Source organism: Anguilla rostrata, chromosome 17, assembly GCF_018555375.3.
Source record: "Anguilla rostrata isolate EN2019 chromosome 17, ASM1855537v3, whole genome shotgun sequence".
NCBI classification, from domain to species: Eukaryota; Metazoa; Chordata; class Actinopteri; order Anguilliformes; family Anguillidae; genus Anguilla; species Anguilla rostrata.
In genome coordinates this window covers 14,535,652-14,554,763 of record NC_057949.1, presented here as the reverse complement: position 1 = coordinate 14,554,763, position 19,112 = coordinate 14,535,652, and the positions used below count along the sequence as shown (strand labels likewise).

The 19,112-nt window shown below is 41.1% G+C and overlaps 1 protein-coding gene across 3 annotated transcripts in view; it reads left to right on the top strand.

Moving 5' to 3' along the window:
• kcnc3a (potassium voltage-gated channel, Shaw-related subfamily, member 3a) overlaps positions 1-18,907 on the top strand; it is an 84,654-nt gene extending 65,747 nt beyond the window's left edge. Inside the window, exons 5-6 of one of the 3 annotated variants that reach the window (XR_010326552.1) lie at positions 13,648-16,225; positions 18,079-18,907. Coding sequence is in view for 2 of the 3 variants with exons in the window: in XM_064314550.1 (XP_064170620.1) it covers positions 8,726-8,880 (155 nt within the window). In the remaining variant the exon portion in view is untranslated. Of the gene's footprint in view, positions 1-8,725; positions 13,137-13,647; positions 16,226-18,078 lie in introns of those variants that run through there. The other 2 variants (XM_064314553.1, XM_064314550.1) reach the window with 2 other exon arrangements.
• Positions 18,908-19,112: the final 205 nt, after the last annotated feature.

Sequence of the window (19,112 nt, the reverse complement as noted above, 5' to 3'; positions counted from 1 at the left end):
TGGAAGGTTGAAGCGTAATTGATTTTCTTCTGTAAAACATGGGCGGTGTTAATTTTGCTGAACAATGCCCAGGCATTGTGCTCAGATCTGCTCTGCGTTAATGAAGCAGCATCCTAATGATGGAATAAACATGCATCTCAGATTTTATGGATGTCTTAAATTTGAGTTGAGCGCTTACTAAGCACTTACTTTTGATTTGCCTTGTGTTTCTCTTGTTAAACTGGGTTTACCACAGTCTCAGAGGCAAATCAATTAAGCTAAAATTAAAAATCATGATTTCTGCTTTAGCTGTTTTGTAGGCTTCAGTAATTCCATGGCAAAATTCAAAGTCCAAATTTGAGGATTATATCAACAATGTACTTCAACTTTAATGGAAAATACTTGTAATATTGGTGCTTTCGTACATGTCATTTTATGCATATGTTGTATAAAAACAAATACACTGTATGCAGTATATTATACAACATGTACAGAAAGTAAATACATGAAATCATGGAAAATTTCTTAATATATGCCACCTATTTTGAGCTGTGTCACATTTCAGATTATATATTTTAACATATTTTGTATATATTGAGACACATTGATTTTGAGATAATTCATTGATAATAATCGATAATTAATAAGTTCCTCGTTAAGCTAAATGGAAAATGCAGCTGTATTCTTCATTGGCTGTTACAGGCAGCCAATCATATCTGAGCATAGGTGGGGGATTTGTACACAGCTGTCGAACCCTTTAGGGGAATGTCTTTAAATATATTCAGTAATGGATTACTTTTGTATTATATTTTAAGGCAATAGTGGGGTTGTTAGTGCAATATGGGCACATCTCATTCATATCTGAGCAAACCAAACCTGTTGGCTGTTCCACTTCAGACATGGACTCATCAGATATGTACAGTGGTCATTCCTGGTATGTATTTATCTGTTCATGTGCATCATGGGTGTCGAGTGTGAAATTGAGTGGACTATTTAGTGCAACAAAGACTGTCGTTTTGTTGGGTTAAATCTACATATCTGGAATTCACAACTCCTACTCTATTACAAACACAAATGTGTGCAGTATTTGCCATTTAAAAGAATGGAGAAAGTATGAAGACGTCTGTAGTTATATACACACACACACAAACACACACAATGCATGCAAATACAAACATAAAGTAAATGTGGAGGATGTTGCACTTTAGTGTGTGTGTGTGTGTGTGTGTACATGCATGAACCTGAAGTAGCACAGAACTCTGCATCTACTGCGCCAAGTCTTTCTTGTCTGTACACCTGTCTGTACACCTGTCCAGTTGTGCAGATGTCATCATCTCCATTTATGTCTTTGCTCTCTGATGTCCCAATAAGTTTATTTTTTACTCATCTGTATGTCTGTCTGTATGTACTAACCTCTAATATCATAATGATTCATTGTTTTACTTGCTGTTGTTTAACCACTTGGGACTTTGGAATATATAGATGTACAGTAATTCTGTGGAACCCAGACTGCATCTGCGTTATATTTGTATGACACTGTTTTTCTCTCAGTAGCATACAATGATAAATTAAAATTTAATTTCGCAAATATTGATCTGGATGGTAAAAATGACATGTTCTGCTTTTTAAGCTGAAGATGATTTCAGTCAATGTGCAAACAAATCAAAGCTGTCTTTATGCATTTTTTATAATTGCACATTTAGTGGTCAATGCAATTAACAAGTAATAATTGTGAAAGAACTACAAATAGAATATAATTATTTGCTCAGAATTCAGGACATAGCATTGTAAATTTGACATTTTCTCGATTTTAAAATTCTGTTATCTGTTTGGCTATCTTTCAGCTCCAGAGCTAATATTTGCACGTCTGCATTCCTGTCATGCTTCTCCATTGCCATCCCAGATTAACAGTCATTTTACACCCCATTCTCAGGACACTTGCACAGTGTAAAAGTCTGATTAGAGGTGGGTATTTGTACACCATTGAGGGGAGTCATATTCTTTGTGATGTCATATTCCGCTGCTCTTATTTGTCTAGTGCTGACCTGTATTACAATAAAGTTAAAGCTTATTGGCTAGCAGTAGAAGATGTACCAGCATTCTGAACAATGGAAAATGTTATCTTATAGAGTTCAGTGATGTCACAAAGCATTCACCTGGAATTCAAGAAAAGCAACTTGGAGCCATGCTGCATTCTTAGAATATGCAGAAATTGAATCTGAGTTGTGATGGGAAGCTAAATTTAAATTTTATTTTTATTTTTAAAAAGTAGCATAAACTCAGTTCCCTGCCTATGTAGGTTTCTTTTTTATTTTAAAGTTTATTTATAACACAGTAGAACATAAAGACCTTGTCAAATTAAAAATGGCATAAAACTTCTGCAAAAGTGCATAGCAATTCACACACTTAAATGAAAATAATTAACAAAATGAACTGACTGTGCTCTAAAATACCTACGTGTCAGTTTATTATGGTGCATTTTTAAGGGTGATGTCACCAACCGTATGCCTAATCTCACACAATTTATACCAAGCTATTTTATCTGTCGCAGGACATTTTGTCAGTCATAGTGGTTTATATATACAAAGTATGTATATCGCAAGAGATCATTTCAGAAGAGCATCACACCTTTTGGGAGTTTTTGATTGTGGTGGTATTGAAGTTTTTAATCAATGCCTGTCAATTGTGACCTTCTGAAAGATGAAAAATTGAGGTTGGAGGTTCCACTGAGAAGAGAGAGGGGGAGGGGATTGTGTGCGTGTGTGGTGTTTAATTTAGCCTGTTCCCTCAGGATCATTTCCACCCAATTTTATGTCCAAATTTAGTCTATCCATATAAGTGAAAATTCACAAAGGTTTCAATGACATGAAAGGGGGCATTCAAAGTAACTGCTAAGATTAAACTCTGGTGAACACGGGCTGCTATCTGCAGGAGCATAGTACCACATGTTGTATGCATTACACACAGCACGTCCGCTCTAAGGTTGTCATGTTGGCCTATACTAAGCCTCAGGTAGCTGACCTTTACCCCCACCAGACTCCCACCAGCACAATTATGTTTCTATGACATTTGACCTCATTTCCTATTGGAGTTCCCTTGTGACCCCACCCACCCATATCTCTTGAAACGGATGCATTTTATTACGTGTTTTAAGGCCACGTTAGCATCGGGTATGGATTCTGACGGGATTTTTCAATGGCAAAACCTTAGTTTGACATTTTGGTTTATATTGCGCATTATATGAAAAGCATGACGTGTTATTGAGGTCATAATTATTGATGTCCTATAATGAAAGGCTTACATGTGTGCTGAGTTGATCCAACAGTGATAAAAAAAAATTTGGATATAACAGCAAGTCTTTAAAAATAAACATAAGGCCTTCATTTATGCCATTCAGTTATTTTAATACTGTATCCGCAAATACATTTTTCTTACTGTTCAGGAGGAATTTATCAGTGATATTAGAATAGCATTAACGTTTTATTGGCCCATGAGTGATCTGAAATGCTACTGTAAATATCCATTTTCATAAATGTATTACATAATTTTTTTTAAACAATTAAAACAAAGAACATATAGGTAATTCGCTGATTAATTTTTCTGAAACTGTTCAAATGTCAGAAACGTACATCGTAAGAGCGCTGAATGTTAAAATGATCAGTATGAACATAGGTTATTAAACGTACCCTGGTGAATGAATTGAATATTTAGAGATAAAGATGTTAAAATGAAACAAAAGGAGCATTGCAGTAGGAGTTGCAGAATGAGGTGAGGAATTGCATCGCCCAGGGGAAGCTTCAGTCGGTAAGGGGTCCACGTTCAACGTTATCTAGCGCCCCTCGCTGGTCGATCGAGCGCCCGCGGGCCGCATGCTGAGCCGCATATGAAAGGTCTTCCTCAGACTCCACTCTGTGCACGCCTGGCTGTTCCGTGCGGTGTGAAAAGAAGCAGGCTGGTGACATTGCGCGTTCCAGAGGAGAAACGCGGATGTGCACACTCGAATCAACCCGAACAACCCGAATCGCGCATGAACACGGTTGCAGATGATTGGCCATTCCAAAGTGTAGGTGGGATTTGGTCAGTCTCAGGGCCACGTTTGGTGCCAAACCTATAACATAAATAAAAAAGGTGTTCTTTGGAAAAACTCCACAAAAATATCGCCAACGCACTCCACTTATTTTTTAAAAAGTTATAAATGTCTTCATTACTATGGCATAAGACACTGAGGAGGTCACTTGGGAGTTTATGTAAGTTAAGGTGTAACTACTCTGAATAGCAGGCTGTTCCTTAGCAGCACCTACCAGGCTACATATATTAGCTGAAGCTGCATTAGCGCTTAGCGTTGAAGCGATGGCTCTGTGACAGACAGTGGGTTGATGGTGCTGAACCGCACTGCGGAAGCTAGCCTGAGAATCTTCCCCAGCTAGCCCTTCAAACGCTCACAGCAGTTAACCTGAATGCCTCCTGAAGACGTGTCTCTTCTGTCCACCGACTGAACCAGAGTGACGAGGGCTTAGACCTGAATCCGATGCTCGTCTGAAATAAGACGCGCGGTCCGTCGGCAGGCGCTGGGCGTGGCAGTCCCTTCCGGCGTTTTCCGAGGCCGCTTGCTGCCTCGTTGAGCTGCGACGGCGCGGCGTCCGATCTGAATATCGCGGCGAAGCCACGCGAGAGCGTCGGGCAGCAAGAGGAATTAAATAGGGTAGATTTTCCCTCAACTGGTGTGCGAACGTGAAATGTGTTTCAGCTGCATTTTTGTTCACTCTTGAGTCGTTAAGAAGCAACCAATTAAAGGGGGGCGGGGGGGAGGCGGAGCTTGGCCACGGGTATCAGAGTTTCAGTGGAGTCACGGCACGGCCATCTTTGGCGAGGCTGTTGTGACGGTTTCAGGTTCTGCCGTAGCCTTATGAAGAGCTTGGTTAAGCCCGTCCGGCGCGTTTCACTGTGACCCAAGATTGAACATGAATCCCCGGGGGAGTTAAGATTAGGGGAGTTTGGACACAGTGTCTAGCGTAGCACATATCCACACCCTAATCTGTCCTGATTACAGCTAAACCGTTTGCCTTCTGAAATGACAGCTGGAATAAGTGAGCCTTTGAGTGTGTGTGCGTCCTATCACAAGCGTAATAAGTCAACTGTGCTGGTGAAGTGTGAGCTTGGTGAGCACGGAACAATGAGACCTTAGAGATGTTCGCAGTATTTTAACCGTAAACTTCTCTTTCTACTTCAATACTTCAATTTACTTTTGATTTATCTATTTGTTTTTGCATTTTTGTAGATGACTTTTGCTTTGATTGATTTTATTATGTGTGCTGTCTGTGATTTGTGTGTTTTTTTGTGCGTGTGTCTCTCGCTCGCTGTCTTTGTCTGTCTGTCTCTCTCTCTCTCTCCCTCTCCCTCATTCCTTTTAGAGTGCATGTTGCATGGCCCTTGTAGTGCTGTTGAGAGAGACAGACCAACCAAGGGAAGCTTCGCTGCACAGTATGACCAGATTGGGCAAGATCTGACCTGGAGTTAACTCAAAACGCCTTGGCAAGGGAGGTTAGGCTAAGGCTGGTTTTATTTCTACAGCCTCAAATTACCATCCAGCTATTCCACATAATTTGCATCCAATTCTTACTGCTGTTCAAAAAGAACATACGCACTTCAGAAACCCGTAGTTGATGGGTTTCTGAAAGTGTACTGCACCTAATGCATTCTGGAAAAAAAAAATATTGATTCAATATAAACCATGCTTGAGCATTTCTGCAGGCGCGGTCGCACTTGCTTTGTGCGATTTGCACGTTTCGCAAAGAACGCAGACTGCGGTTTTATTTATAGAGGCAGAGTATGAGACCGCGGCAGCCAACCGACTCCAGTTCCGCAGCTGCGCGGGGACGAGTTTGCAGCGCTGAATGCGTCGTCGCATTGAATGCAGAATGCTGCTGCAGGTTTATTTTTTTTAATTTTTTTGAAGGCAGCTGCTGGCAAGGCCCGGTTGATACTGTGCAGCAAGCTTCCCCTGTGATAAGCAGTGTGTGTGTGTGTGTGTGTGTGTGTGTGTGTGTGTGGTGCTACGGCATGCCAGGGTGAACAGTGTACATGATGGAGCTAAGTGCTAAGGTAGAGACAAGGTTTTTTTGGGGGGTGGGGGGGGGGAGTGGGGGACTGGGGACTGGGGTTCAATGACTGACAAAAAAAAGAACACTGATCTCTTATTTCCTTTTGGTCTCACTTTTATTTTTCCCGAAGCGTGGTGCTGTTTGCGTGGGGACGCCTACCTCTGTCTCTCCCGCTCTCTTTCTCTCTCTTTTTATAAAAAAAGGTTCAGGTCAGAATACACTGATCACAAAATAGAGCTGCCTACCTGTCTGCATTCACTCCTTCCAAGCATGTGTTTGGTCCCTCTTTCATTTCAGCGTGCAGAGTCACGCCAAACTCAGCCAGTCACACCAACCTTAGACAGTCGCGCCAAACTCAGCCAGTCACACCAAACTCAGCCAGTCACACCAACCTTAGACAGTCACGCCAACTTAGCCAGCATCACATCACAAACTCAGCAGTCACACACTTGACGTCACCAAACTCAGCCAGTCACACCAAACTCAACGAGTCACACCAAACTCAGCCAGTCACACCAAACTCAGCCAGTCACACCAAGCTTAGACCGTCATGCCAAACTCAGCCAGTCACACCAAACTCAACGAGTCACGCCAAACTCAAGGAGTCACACCAAACTGAGACAGTCCCGCTTTGCAAGTCAAAAAAAAAAAATGAAACGCTCAACATGTAAAACTCTCTCTGAGGTCAGAGAGCGAAACAGGGGCTCAAGTGCCTCTTAGAGAAAGTCACCTGCCTCCGCTTCTGAAGTAGCCCTGTGGCGGGAGAGCGCCGTACCCGCGCGCTGGAGTGCCATTAGCGCTTAGCGCCCCCCTCTCGCTAATGAGCCCGTGCGACAGGCAGTCCTTCACCCAGGGAGCAGGGGAAATTAGGCTGGAGCACCACGCACCGATCCGCAGCCTTTCCTGCGTAATCATTTCTGTGTGTGGGCCGCATTTTCGGGAACATAAATATCCTCGCGGAAGAACGAATAGCTAAAGGTCACGTTAAAGAGGCGAAAACGCAGAGCGGCGTTGCGTGATCTCTGAGCCAATCCCTCGGACTGTTGAGCTGGGATTTTTGTGGACCAATCACAGGAGAGAGGAATGAATGTAAAGGTAGGCGGCCACCCGCGTTTGGGCCTGTGAAGTTGTCATGGTGCTAAAGAAAAGTCATGCGTTTGGGAAGAAATACACCATACATTAAATATGAGAAAATATCGCCAGCCGACAAACTTTTCTGTGAAACTGTGTACTGTTCTTTAGAATTTCTTCCTGGGTATAGAATATCCTCAACACCCTTAAGAATGCAGAATAAAGCAGGTATGAAATGGAACACTGAGCTCTGTGTTCCAGCGTAGGCAAGAATAATACTATAGTTCACAAAGTATGTGGATAAATGTGCATGCAAAAAGTGAACAGTTCTGTTTTACGCATTGATTTCAATGGTATGCCTGTCAGCTGGTAATGTGGTATAAAACCATGGTTAGGTTAAACTCAACCCAGCATACTGACTCTAGAAATCCAGTTTTACTTTTTATAGTAAAACAGTTGATCACATTCTTCACTCAAACAAGTCACTGTCAGTGACTCACTGTTAATATATCCAAAAATTACCATTTGTTCGGTTGCTGCCACCTTAAACTGTTACCCAAAGGTTAGACTGAATAGATTAAGAAATATTTGATGAAGTGGTCTGTTGTGCAATTAATTAAAGGAGGTGTGCAGAAAAGATTTATCTTTTAAAGAATGGCGCTGCAGAGACTTGGTTCATTACTTCTTTGACAACTTCACTTTGTCCAAAGGGGTCACATGGTTAGTAAAATATGAGCTTTCTGTTTGTCTATGCTGCTTCCAGCGCTGTGTTTACAAATGTTGCTAAGAAAGTTGCTCATTATAAAATTGTATAAAACACCTGAGTGTTGAATAACCTCATTATTTGACACAAGAGCCTTTTGGTGTCAGCCAGTGTATGGAGTGTTCAGCACTGTTTAATGAAGGACGACTTCAGGTGTTTTATTCATACCGGTCAAGATGTTTGAACTATTTCACGTGTATTTGGCTTCATTACAAGAGGAAATGTGTTTATTGATGTGGTCAAAACTGAGTGACATAACTCATAACTGTCATTTTCCTCTTTTGTCCTGTCTTGTCTCTGTCTGTCTGTCTGTCTGTCTTTGTCTGTCCCCCCATTTTATTTTCATTTTTTTATTTTTTTTATTTTTAAAATTTATTTGTTTACTTTTTTACTTTGCCAACTTTAATTAAACTGCTTTTTCCTTTCTTTTCCTTATCATAATCTTTCATATTTATTCATTCCTAAAAATGTAATTTTGATTCTGAAATATCACAAATAATATTCTTCCTATAACAAAAATCGATTTTCCCCCTCTACTTCCAATATATAAATATTGAAATAATTCAAAATAAATTATATATTATTGTTATCAAATTCTCCTTAATCATAAATACACAATTTTTCTACCTCAACCTGTGAATATTGGATCTATATGATCACTCTTTAATCGATGTAAAATCATAAAATAAAAATAATTTAAAAATAAAATTCTAATCTTTTAAAATGCTCGCATACCAAACATTTGGCTCTCCGAATTCTAAAACGCTCCCCCATACCCCTCGACAAATGTTTCCTATCTGACGGACGATAGCGACTGGCTACGAGAAATCTCGCAGCCTGAATAACATTTCGGGGATGACGGGGGCCACCATGCGCCTCGCGCCCATCACCAACTCGCCCTACGAACCCTACGAATCCCCCGGCCCCCTCCGCCGCTGCCGCTCCCCCATCCCCTCCATTTTGTAGCGAAAAGAGATTAAAACGAAAAAACCGTTGAACCAACACGGGAAAAAAACGGGCCATTGCCTGGACCATAGTAATATACTGTAACCGATGATAATGATAATAATGACCACGATTGATAATGGATTCAAAGGAGGCCGGAATGTCTTCTCAAAGGGTATTAAAATCTTATAAACACGGTGTTTAGATGCGTGCGTATGAGTAGAGGGTTACTGGAGAAAGAAAAAAATAATTAAACATAAACTGAGACATATGAATAGACAGAAGGATTAGTAAAGCAAATATCCATTTTCAAAAATGATCACCTTCACGAGTAGTTTTAATCCACGACAGTGTTAGATGGATATAACCTATTATACATGCTTTCAAAACCAGCATTACTCAGCGATTGCACAGCATTATACTTTCATGGGATAAAACGTGTGCACATTTAAAATGCCGATTACTTTGCTAAATTCCCTTGATAACATTACAGGTTTTTATTTCTGTCCATCTAAATATTTTGATGTTCATTTTACCCATGAAACGACCTGATGACATCTAACATTAATGAAGTACCATTCTAATATGGTCACATTATTACAATGTGGCAGAAAATTTGTAAAACAGTTTACAAATAGTTAATAAGTAAGTAGTTATTTAATAAATAGATCCCTCCAAATTAAACAAGAATACAATTAAGAATGGGTATATTGTAATCACTGATTTCTTAACTTTTTCGTGGAGGGTGCATGTCATTCTTTATTTTACAATTAGGTAAAGTGCGGTAAGTTTTCTTTCCAGGATTATCTATATGCCCCACCTGCTGAGTTTACTCCTGCAGTAAATGAATTCTGAATGATTTGCCGGTGCCCGAAGTTAAACAGTGATTGAAATGGCTATAGGCCAACTCCAAAGGGTTGTCTTTTTCCGGCAGATCTAAGTGTGCACATTTGAAAGTCAGTCTCTTTAGATCCTTAGTACTGAGCCTATGGACAACACGCAATAGTTCCATTTTCTCTCCGATAAACGAGCCACAAATAGACTTAGCGACCATCTGACTCAATTAATTTTGCATGGATTCACACTCAAAAACAAAATACAATAGATAGCCTATAAATAAATAAAAAATCACAAAATACGAGTAAAACGTCGAACTATTTAAAATGGTTGCTAAGTCTAAGTAAAGAATGAATGAATCAGTCCTGCACCGTTGAAGCTAGCTTTATAGAGGATTGTTAGTATCTGTCACTAATTCAAAAGTAGCAAGTCACTTTACTAACAGTCACATGTGTACAAGCAACATATACATGTAATATATACGCAAATGCATACACACATCATGCTTAACAGAAGACAACACCCTGCACAAAGCAAAAAATAAAGTATACTTTTTCAAAAGGGCATTCAAAAAATTATTATCATTATCATTATTAATATTATTACTAATAATAGGAGCAGAAGGACAGACTCCTCCTAGAGGCTTTTGCGCAATACACAGATTCTTAAACCAATGCAATGGCATTACACGTATCCACGTGAATGGCGAAAAATATAAGACTGAGGAACTGCTGTCAACAAAGACGCCGTGGAGAAGAATATCAGATCAATTCACTATTTTTTTAAAGGGGAGGGGTGGGTAACGAAAACTCGGAGGGGAAGACGGGCTGTGAACTTTCTTCTTTCAAAAATTTTTGTTATTTTTTGGGGGTGGGGGAGGGTGGAGGGGATGAGTTGGCAGAGAAAAAGGGGACTCGTTAGTGTTTTTTTTCGGACGCATGCTTATGGAACTCTGCTCTCGATGATCCGACTCACGTGCAATGACTCGAGGGACTGGGAGTGGATCAGAAGGGAGACAGGAAAGGGGAGGAGTCAGTCAATCAAAAGCCAATGCTGCTCCTCACTCACTCCACCCCCATCCAGATGCATGATGAGATATGTAGTTTTTTATTTTATTTTATTGTAGTCCATCATAAATATACATACATATCAATTTATAGTATTTCTCTCAAACTCATCCCCGCCTCCCTCCCCCCTGGTTATGATCAGTAATGCTACTAGACATGAACTGGATTTTATTCATGTAGGAAAACAAATACTTCTTTGTTAAGATTTGGTTGAGCTTCACTTTTTATAAACATTACTATAAGACCGAGTTATTATTTAGATGTAGCGGATTTTTAGTTCTCTTTTTTGCTTTCTCTTCTGTTTTTTATTTTTATTTCCCCCCTTGTTCCTCTCCATCCCCCCTTTCCTCCGGAACGACGGTCTCCGATACAAACTAAAAAGGGGGATCAATGAACAGATATTGGAGTGACAGCGGTCGGTAGACGAAGAGAAAGATGACAGATTTTTTTTTTAGTATACATATACATTTATATAAATATGCACAACGTTTGTGTATTCATATGTATGTGTATGTATCATATTAGAGATCCTGCAGATATGTGTGCATATGTTTTATAAATGTATATTCAGATATACATCTGCTCTTTCAATATATATTTTTATTTACTTGAGACGCAATGTATGGACTCAATATGCAATCGACCTGCTCTCTTCTGTTGCTGCTCTTTAAACGAAGGAATGAAAAAAAGAGGGAGTGAAAGAACCTCCCCCACAGGAGGGGACCGCAGGACAACAGAAGCAAGAGATCAGCCGTTACTTTTTCCTTTTTTCTCTTTTTCTGAAATATACATAAAAATAGGACAATAATAATGTAATGATAAGAACCTATTTTTATACCCATATTGTTATAATTATGTATGTGGTCATTCCGCTTAAAGAGCAAACATTATTTTTATTTATTTATTTTAGAATTAATTTGCAGAAAAGGTCCAGTTATTTTTCTAATTAGTTTTTCGTTTTTTTTCCTCATGCATTTGGAATATGCGTGTATAATTAATGTTTACTTTACCAATGTTCCCGACTTACGCATCTGTATTAACGTATAAGGATGTTTCCTTTCATTTGATGGATTGATTACGCTTTAGTAGTTTTCCCATTCTTATTTATTTATTTTTCTAGAGGTCCCCTCTGGCTTCTCTTCTTTCTTTCCTCATCCCCCTTTTTTCTCACAACGAACAAAAAAAAAGAGAGAAATAGAAATTGATTGAGTAAGGTTGCATTCTCCTCCAATAATTGAATGATTAAATGCTGGATCTATAGACGACCCTCTGAAAGAGCTGTAGTTCATTCCGGTGAAGGGTGAATACAATCAATAAGCGCCGTGCTGGAGGACAGCCAGGCCCCCGCGGGCCCCCGCCCGCTCCCGAGCTGACGGCAATCCGCTGGATTTGCCGAACAGCTGGATGTCATTTGGACCCCGAGCCAAGACCCTGTCATAAACAGCGGAGCTTTGGCTCGGGGCCATAGCAAAACCAGCGAGGACCGGTCACCTCGCTCCGAATCAGCGTCACAAACGCTACATGTGATATTAAAGAAAAAACCCCAGACCAGAGCAGAGTAATTCATTGTTACTTTCTGCTTCAAAAAAGGAAAAAAAAAAAAAGGTTTAGCCTTGATTTTAAATTATTTAAGCTAGAAAGGCAGTGAAGTCCATACATAATGCTCGTACTAAAATAGTAGGGATTTGTGATCTTATTATTCAAATGTCTGGGACTAGTATCTTTCGATGATATGATTTTAATTTCTCAATTCTAGTGTATAGTCATTAAAGCTAAGCGAAATTTCAGTGAAATGAAGACAGTTGCGCCCAAAGTAGAGCTTTCTTTCAGAGACGCCGGTTGTGATGAGTCACCTGGGGCAGAGAAGGCAACTTTGCTCAATTATTTTAGCAAAAAGTAAAAAAAAAAAAAGAATAATTAAAAAAAAAAAAACTCAGGACAGAAATTTAAAACCATATCATTTCCAAAGTAAAGGCCATTAGGAAGGTAGCGACGAAACGTGAGAAATGCATCGGCCAGTGACTAGAGACTTATGTAACTGCACCCGCAGAGTAACTATCGGTATGTTTTAACGGGTGTTACGTCATTGTGTGAAATGTACATATCTGTGTCTATCTCTGTATATGTGAGCTTATCTATGATTTGAAAAGAAAACGCGTTTTTATACATGTGCAGTGCAGGAGGGCGGAGCCAAATGGACAGGGGGTGGAGTCTCTCGCTCTCTCTCTCTTTTCCTGTCTCTTGGATCTATTTTCCTGCATCCCCCCACCCCCCACCCCCCCAAACTCCACCCCACCCACCCTCCCCTCCGCTCCTCTCCATGTGTTTGTCCTGAGTGAGGAACGCTCAGATTAGGCCTATCGATGGTCTGAACCACATGTATAGTTTTCAACTTGTGTTTGTTATTTCTCCATGCATGGGGTTTCCATTGCGAGCAATAAGAACTGAATATGTCTGTATTATCTATATTATAATCTATGAGTATGTTTTGATAAGACAAATAATTTTATCTAATGGTGTATGTATAACTGTGTACATATGAGTATGTATATATTTATATATACATACTGGCTGACTGCATGCTTGAAAAGAATGGACAGGTGATTTGTTACCATTCCTCTTGCTGTTGCTGATTGACAGACAAGAGGCGGGGCTTGTATCTGCATGCTTACAGCCTGTTGGGTGGGGGAGGTCTTTACTACTGCAGTGGGGTGGGGTAATTGGGATAGTATTATTTTTAAAGGGTATGGGTGGGGGAGATAGTGGATATTATAGAAGACTTATTATAAAAGTATATGTTCTCTTTTTTCGTGATTTATTATAATTAATAATAATAATTAATACTATTATTTTATGATTTGTCCCTTTTCATCTTTTTTCACAGAGAACTATTCTGAAAGCCCCGTGCTTATCAGATATATGCAAAATGAAGCAGTTACTGTGAATTAATGCTAAAACAGAAAAAAACACTTCTTCCTTCATGCGTTTTATCCGTTTTTTTTCTTAACCCTAAATGCATCCTCCTTTCCCCTCCTCCCATCCTTGTCATCCTTGCTCTCCTTTTCCTTTCTTTCCATCCACGTTCTATCCATCCATCGCTCATATTCCCGTCTTCCCCTTCTCTGGAGATGTCTTGGAAAAACAGACGAAGCCGAGAAGCTCCTCAGATTTAAATGTAGCATTCGCGTTCCTCCCGAACCTCAGATCTGATCAAGGGGTCGCACGCGGGCGAGGCAGGTGCTCGCACAACGGGCTGCGTTGTGCCGGCGTCACGATATCTGATCTGATCGCGAAAATCACTGCGTACAGAAATTGGCGCTAATGGGCCAGCAGCCCGAGAGAGCCGCTCGAGTTTCGGCTCAGCCCCGGACCATGAATAATTAAGACGAGGTTCTGCACTTGAGTACGCGGCGCTGTTTAAATAACGTTGCCTTGCGGCCGCGTCACCAGTTAAATGTTTGTACGTTGCGCCATTGCTGCCATTCAGGGCAGACCATATTTCTTACCATTCTCAGCAAACCTATTCATTCCGAATGGTGTGAGCCAGTTAGATGTATTTTTATATCAGAATGTTTGATTGGATGTTGTCTTCTAGAGACTAACACGGTCCCACGGTGTGTGGACTGTAGCCCCAGTGGCTAAAACCACGTGACGCAAAACTGCATGAGTTTTATTGAAACAGGACGGCTTATTTAATACATTGTCGCATTTTGTGGTCTAGCTTATGTTCTCAATGGCCCGACAGAAGAATAGGCAGTTCATTGAGATGTTGTTTTCTAGAAGCGAGTCTGCACGGGTGTATTTCAAGGTGTACAGACAGCCAGGCTGCTAGTGAGTAGTGTTGATAAACAAAGAATATTTTATATAATGCATTTATCAGAAACTGTGGAAAGAAAATTTAAATGATCTCATCGGAATATAGAAAATGTACCTGGATATAAATATCAATTTACCAAATACCATTTAACACAGTCTTATCCAAATGCCATGCATCATGCTTATTTGCAGTGACTGTTTGAAATGCACAACATTAGCATTTGTTGTGAGCATTGCAAGATTGGTTATGTAAAGGATGTTGGTCACTGCAGTGTTGTGTATATGGGGAGGTTGGTCATTAATGTAGAAAAGGAGGAACTGAGCTCAGCTGGACCGTTGGCCAAATCTATTGGCTCCTCCCATTAAGTAAGTAGCCCGGCCCCACTGCTCCACTATGAGGCACCGCCATTGGCTGGAATTTGTGACTGTGTTAGCGTTGCCAGGTTACAGAGTTCAGGGCTCTTCTAGGGCCAATCGGAAGATAAGAACACCATTTGCTTAGTGAGACTGAGACAGGAGAAAGAGAAAAGGGTGAAGGCGTGTTCAGACCTTCACCACACAGAGCCTGGGAACACGAGAACCCAGGCTGGAGATCTCTGGCCGGAGGGGGTCACAGCCATTAAAGCCGCAGTGTGGAGGGAACTTAGAGCGGAACAAAAAAAAAGAGAAGTAATAACGAGTAAGAGCAACGCACAGGCTGGTTAAGGGACACCGGAATCAGGCATCGTCCGAGCCTGAGTTTACTTATTGCTCGGTGTACTGACTTGTACGGTCGAATCAGGTTTTAATTAGTCCCATTATTTTATTTTATTTTATTTTATTACCCCCAAACCATGTCCCTGTTTGTTCACTCATGTTTATTTTCTCTACATCTCCGTACCGCTCTTCCTGCTGTCTTGGTCTAGTTCATTTTCGATCTCATCCCTGATCAAAACTCAGGAATTCCCCTTCCATTGGCTACCCCTTCTCTAGCATTTATTTCTTAGTGCTTCCACGGTCCTTCTGAAACTGAAGAGGGAGTTTTAAAATGTTTTCTTACTCTGAGTAACTGTATCCGCCTCTCTCCTGCTATACTTTATCTCAGTATCCTTCAAATATGGCCTTAAAAGGTTCATTTTTTTCTTCTTCTTCATATCATTTGTGATCGTATTCTATTTTTTTCTGTTTTGTAAATGTTGATATTTTTATTTGTCCCGTCTGCCGACCCGTCGCCCCCCATCTCTCTTTCCGTCTGTGTCTCTCTTCCATCTACTCCTTCTTCTTATTCCCTTTTTTCTTGGTATTTTTTACACGTAACTCCACTGCTTCTGGGGGTGGGGTGGACGGAAAAAAAACAACTTTTAAAACCTAAAATAAGCAAAACAACAAAATTGGGGGAAAGAAATCAACAAAAAACTAAAAATTGAAATCTTCCCAAAAACGGATTACCAGCTACAGAAAACAAGAATAGAAATGGACAGAGCAAAACAAAAAAAGAATGAAAAGAAAGAAAGATGGACAGATTTTATGTTCTGGGGGACGAGTAGGAACTATATATTAAAGAGAGGATTGTCGACAAAGGAAGAAGGAGGGATGTCATGGAGAGCGATTTGTGGAAGAAGGAAAAGAACAAAAGAAAGGAGCAAAGAAGCTGATGGCTTCTCAGTGTAAGAGTGTATGTTTGTCTGTTTCGTGTTACGTGTTATGTTCTGTGTTCTACTTTGTGTCATTTTTTCGTTCTGTATTCCCATTGTGTATAAATCATAGCGCACGCCTGTGCATTTAACTGTGGGTGTGCTGGTGTGAGCGTTGGGAACGTCTGCGCTGGCGAGCGCGAGTGTGTGCGTGCCTGCGCGTGTTAAACGTGACCCCCGTGTGCGTAATTTTCAACGTACGTGCGTACTTGTGTGTGAAAATCAAAATGGCGTACGCACGTGGACGTTGTGATTTCGTGTGCACATGCTAACAGGTACGTCTGTGCGTATCGGGGGGGTTTTAATCGCGGCTATTTCCGCCGATAAACCTTTGGGCTTTTTCGCCGAGTTGTGACGTCTACAAATCAGACGAGTATTCACGTCGTCTGAGACCTGAGAGCGATAAACGATCAAAGCCAGCAGCTGGAGTGGACGCCCTTGCGCTATTGGAGACGGAGGCGCTGACCTTGGCTCTGTTTCTTGGCTCCGATCCAGCGCAGTGCAGGGCTCTTAGGGGATTGCCGGCCGCGTCCGTGCAGAGGGCACGGTCCACCAATCAGGGACGAGATGAGCTCGGCGCAGCACTGGACGGGCCGCTTGTTAACCTTGCCCGTGCGCCAGGATTGCCCTGGAGCCCACTGGGACGATGGACCGGTTAGCGTCCCGTTCTGTCGCCACAATGGGCTCCAGCGTGCTTTTGAGGGGGAAACGTCGGGCCTCATTCACAAAACGCGTACGATCGCTTTTTGATCGTAAAACTGCGCATAAGAACATTTCCAAGAACATTTCGGCATTCGTCGTTTTTTCTTATCTGTATTTGTTCATGGCCGTTTTCTTAGGTATCACAAAAAACAAAGGTCTGCACATGTGTCCATGAATCCCATATTGGTTTTTTTGTAGTAACATTTTTAAGAACAAAAGTAAGAATAATTTAAGAAAAGTTCTGTGGATGAGGCCCATTGAGACTGCATACAGCACATTGGTGTAGTTCTCCACTCTAAGCTAAGGAACAGCACATTTGTGTAGCCTTCCCCTTCCACTCCACTCAAGTATACACACACATGCATCTATGCGGACATCCAATCTGAGCAAATAGACTGCAGGTACATCTGAGCAAATAGACTGCAGGTACATCTTCCTTTTCCTCATCCTCATATTTTCCTGTTAGAAGAGGAGGATTAATATTTTCTGTCCTCCAGTCACAGATTGGAGAAAAGATCTGTTCTGAAACAAATATTCTGTAAAGGCAATTAAAAGAAGATATAACCTGCAAGCTGAACACAAACTGGTTTAGTTTTCTCATCAGTAAACAGCTAGTTCATTGTCCTTTATCAAGCAGAAATATGACAATGCAAATATATAGTATGTTGGTGCAGATTACAGATACAGATTACAATTCCTATGTCTTCGACATTCCTAGCCATTCCTTGTATTGCAGTGGAATCACTGAACAAATACTTGAGAAATAGCCCATTAAAACCCCTTAAGATATTTGTAAACTTAAATGTGTGTTGTGGTCTGCATGCATTTCCTTAAAGTTGAAAAAGATTTCTTTAACTATTTGTGTAAAATATATTTTCTTATATTTGACCAACAGACATTATTTAATTGCCCCGAATTACTGTGATATGTTAAAGTATACCATAGTTACATGTATCAGTGAGTTTACTGTTGGAAAAAACCCTCAGTAGTTGGGAAATTGTTGTTGCATGGTTACTATGGTAACAGCGTTGTTGGGGTGGGTGGGGTCAAACAGTTTGATGAACAGTTTTTTCACCACCTCAACCTCACTCCTAATCATGCCCCTGTTTTTTTCTGCCTTTCAGTCTTGAGTTTTTAAAATCCCCTTTTTGCCTGAAGAAGAGACAAAACGAGCAAGAAAGCGAGAGAGAGATAGAGAGAGAAAGTGCGTGTGGATGACAACGGGAGGACGTTCAGAAGAGAAGAACAAAAGAAGTCTGACTTTTTTTGCACCGTAACCAAAGCAACCTCATTGGGACTCGAGTCAGATCGGCCTCTGACAGACAGCTGGACATTCTCAACATCACGCCCCGGAAAACCATGACCGTCCAATCAGCTTTCACTATTGCCGCTGACTGACCACCAGAGCAAACCACAGGCTCGGCTGGCATCTAACTGACGCATCACCGTATGTCAAATGACTGCATGACCCAGAATCCCCATCGAACAGATGCCTGTGTAGGATGCATCTTGGCACACTGTAGCACTTGCTGAAAAGGGAACGACTCTCCGATTGACAGACTGGCAAGGCATCTCATGTTTGGCATCCCCTACCGTGGCACCGTACGCTCATAAGAGAAAGAGCGAGGCTTCCAACTCAACCCTGTCCACTCTGGCAGGAAGGACTCACCTCCATTTTCCCAGTGGACCACAGGAACGGACTGGGATACAACGAAAGCAGCTGAGAGAGAGGACGTGCAGGGAGAAAACATTCGGGATTGAGCTTCTGAGCCTTTGGGATTACGGTTGCATTCTTGGAATTCTGGGAAAAATGGAGATTGAACTGAGATGAGGATGTCTGTCAGGAATGAATTCTGGGTAAAGGAAAGAGAGGGGTGATTTTTGGTTCATGTCAAAGTAATGTTAACCAAGAGCAAAGAAAACAAACAGCAATTGGCCGTTTTTTTTTGTTGTGACACTTCTGGACTCTACATTCAGTCAAACTGAGCTTGATCTCCATCCATCCACCACTCAAATCATTTCAGTCCTTCGAACCTTCTCTTTCGCTTTCTCTCTCTCTCTCTGGTCAAACGTTATTTGCCCAAGCCAGGACCCTTATGTGACTCAAGATAAACTCGCAAGAAAATCTTAAATTGCCCCCTACCCCACAAATTTATTC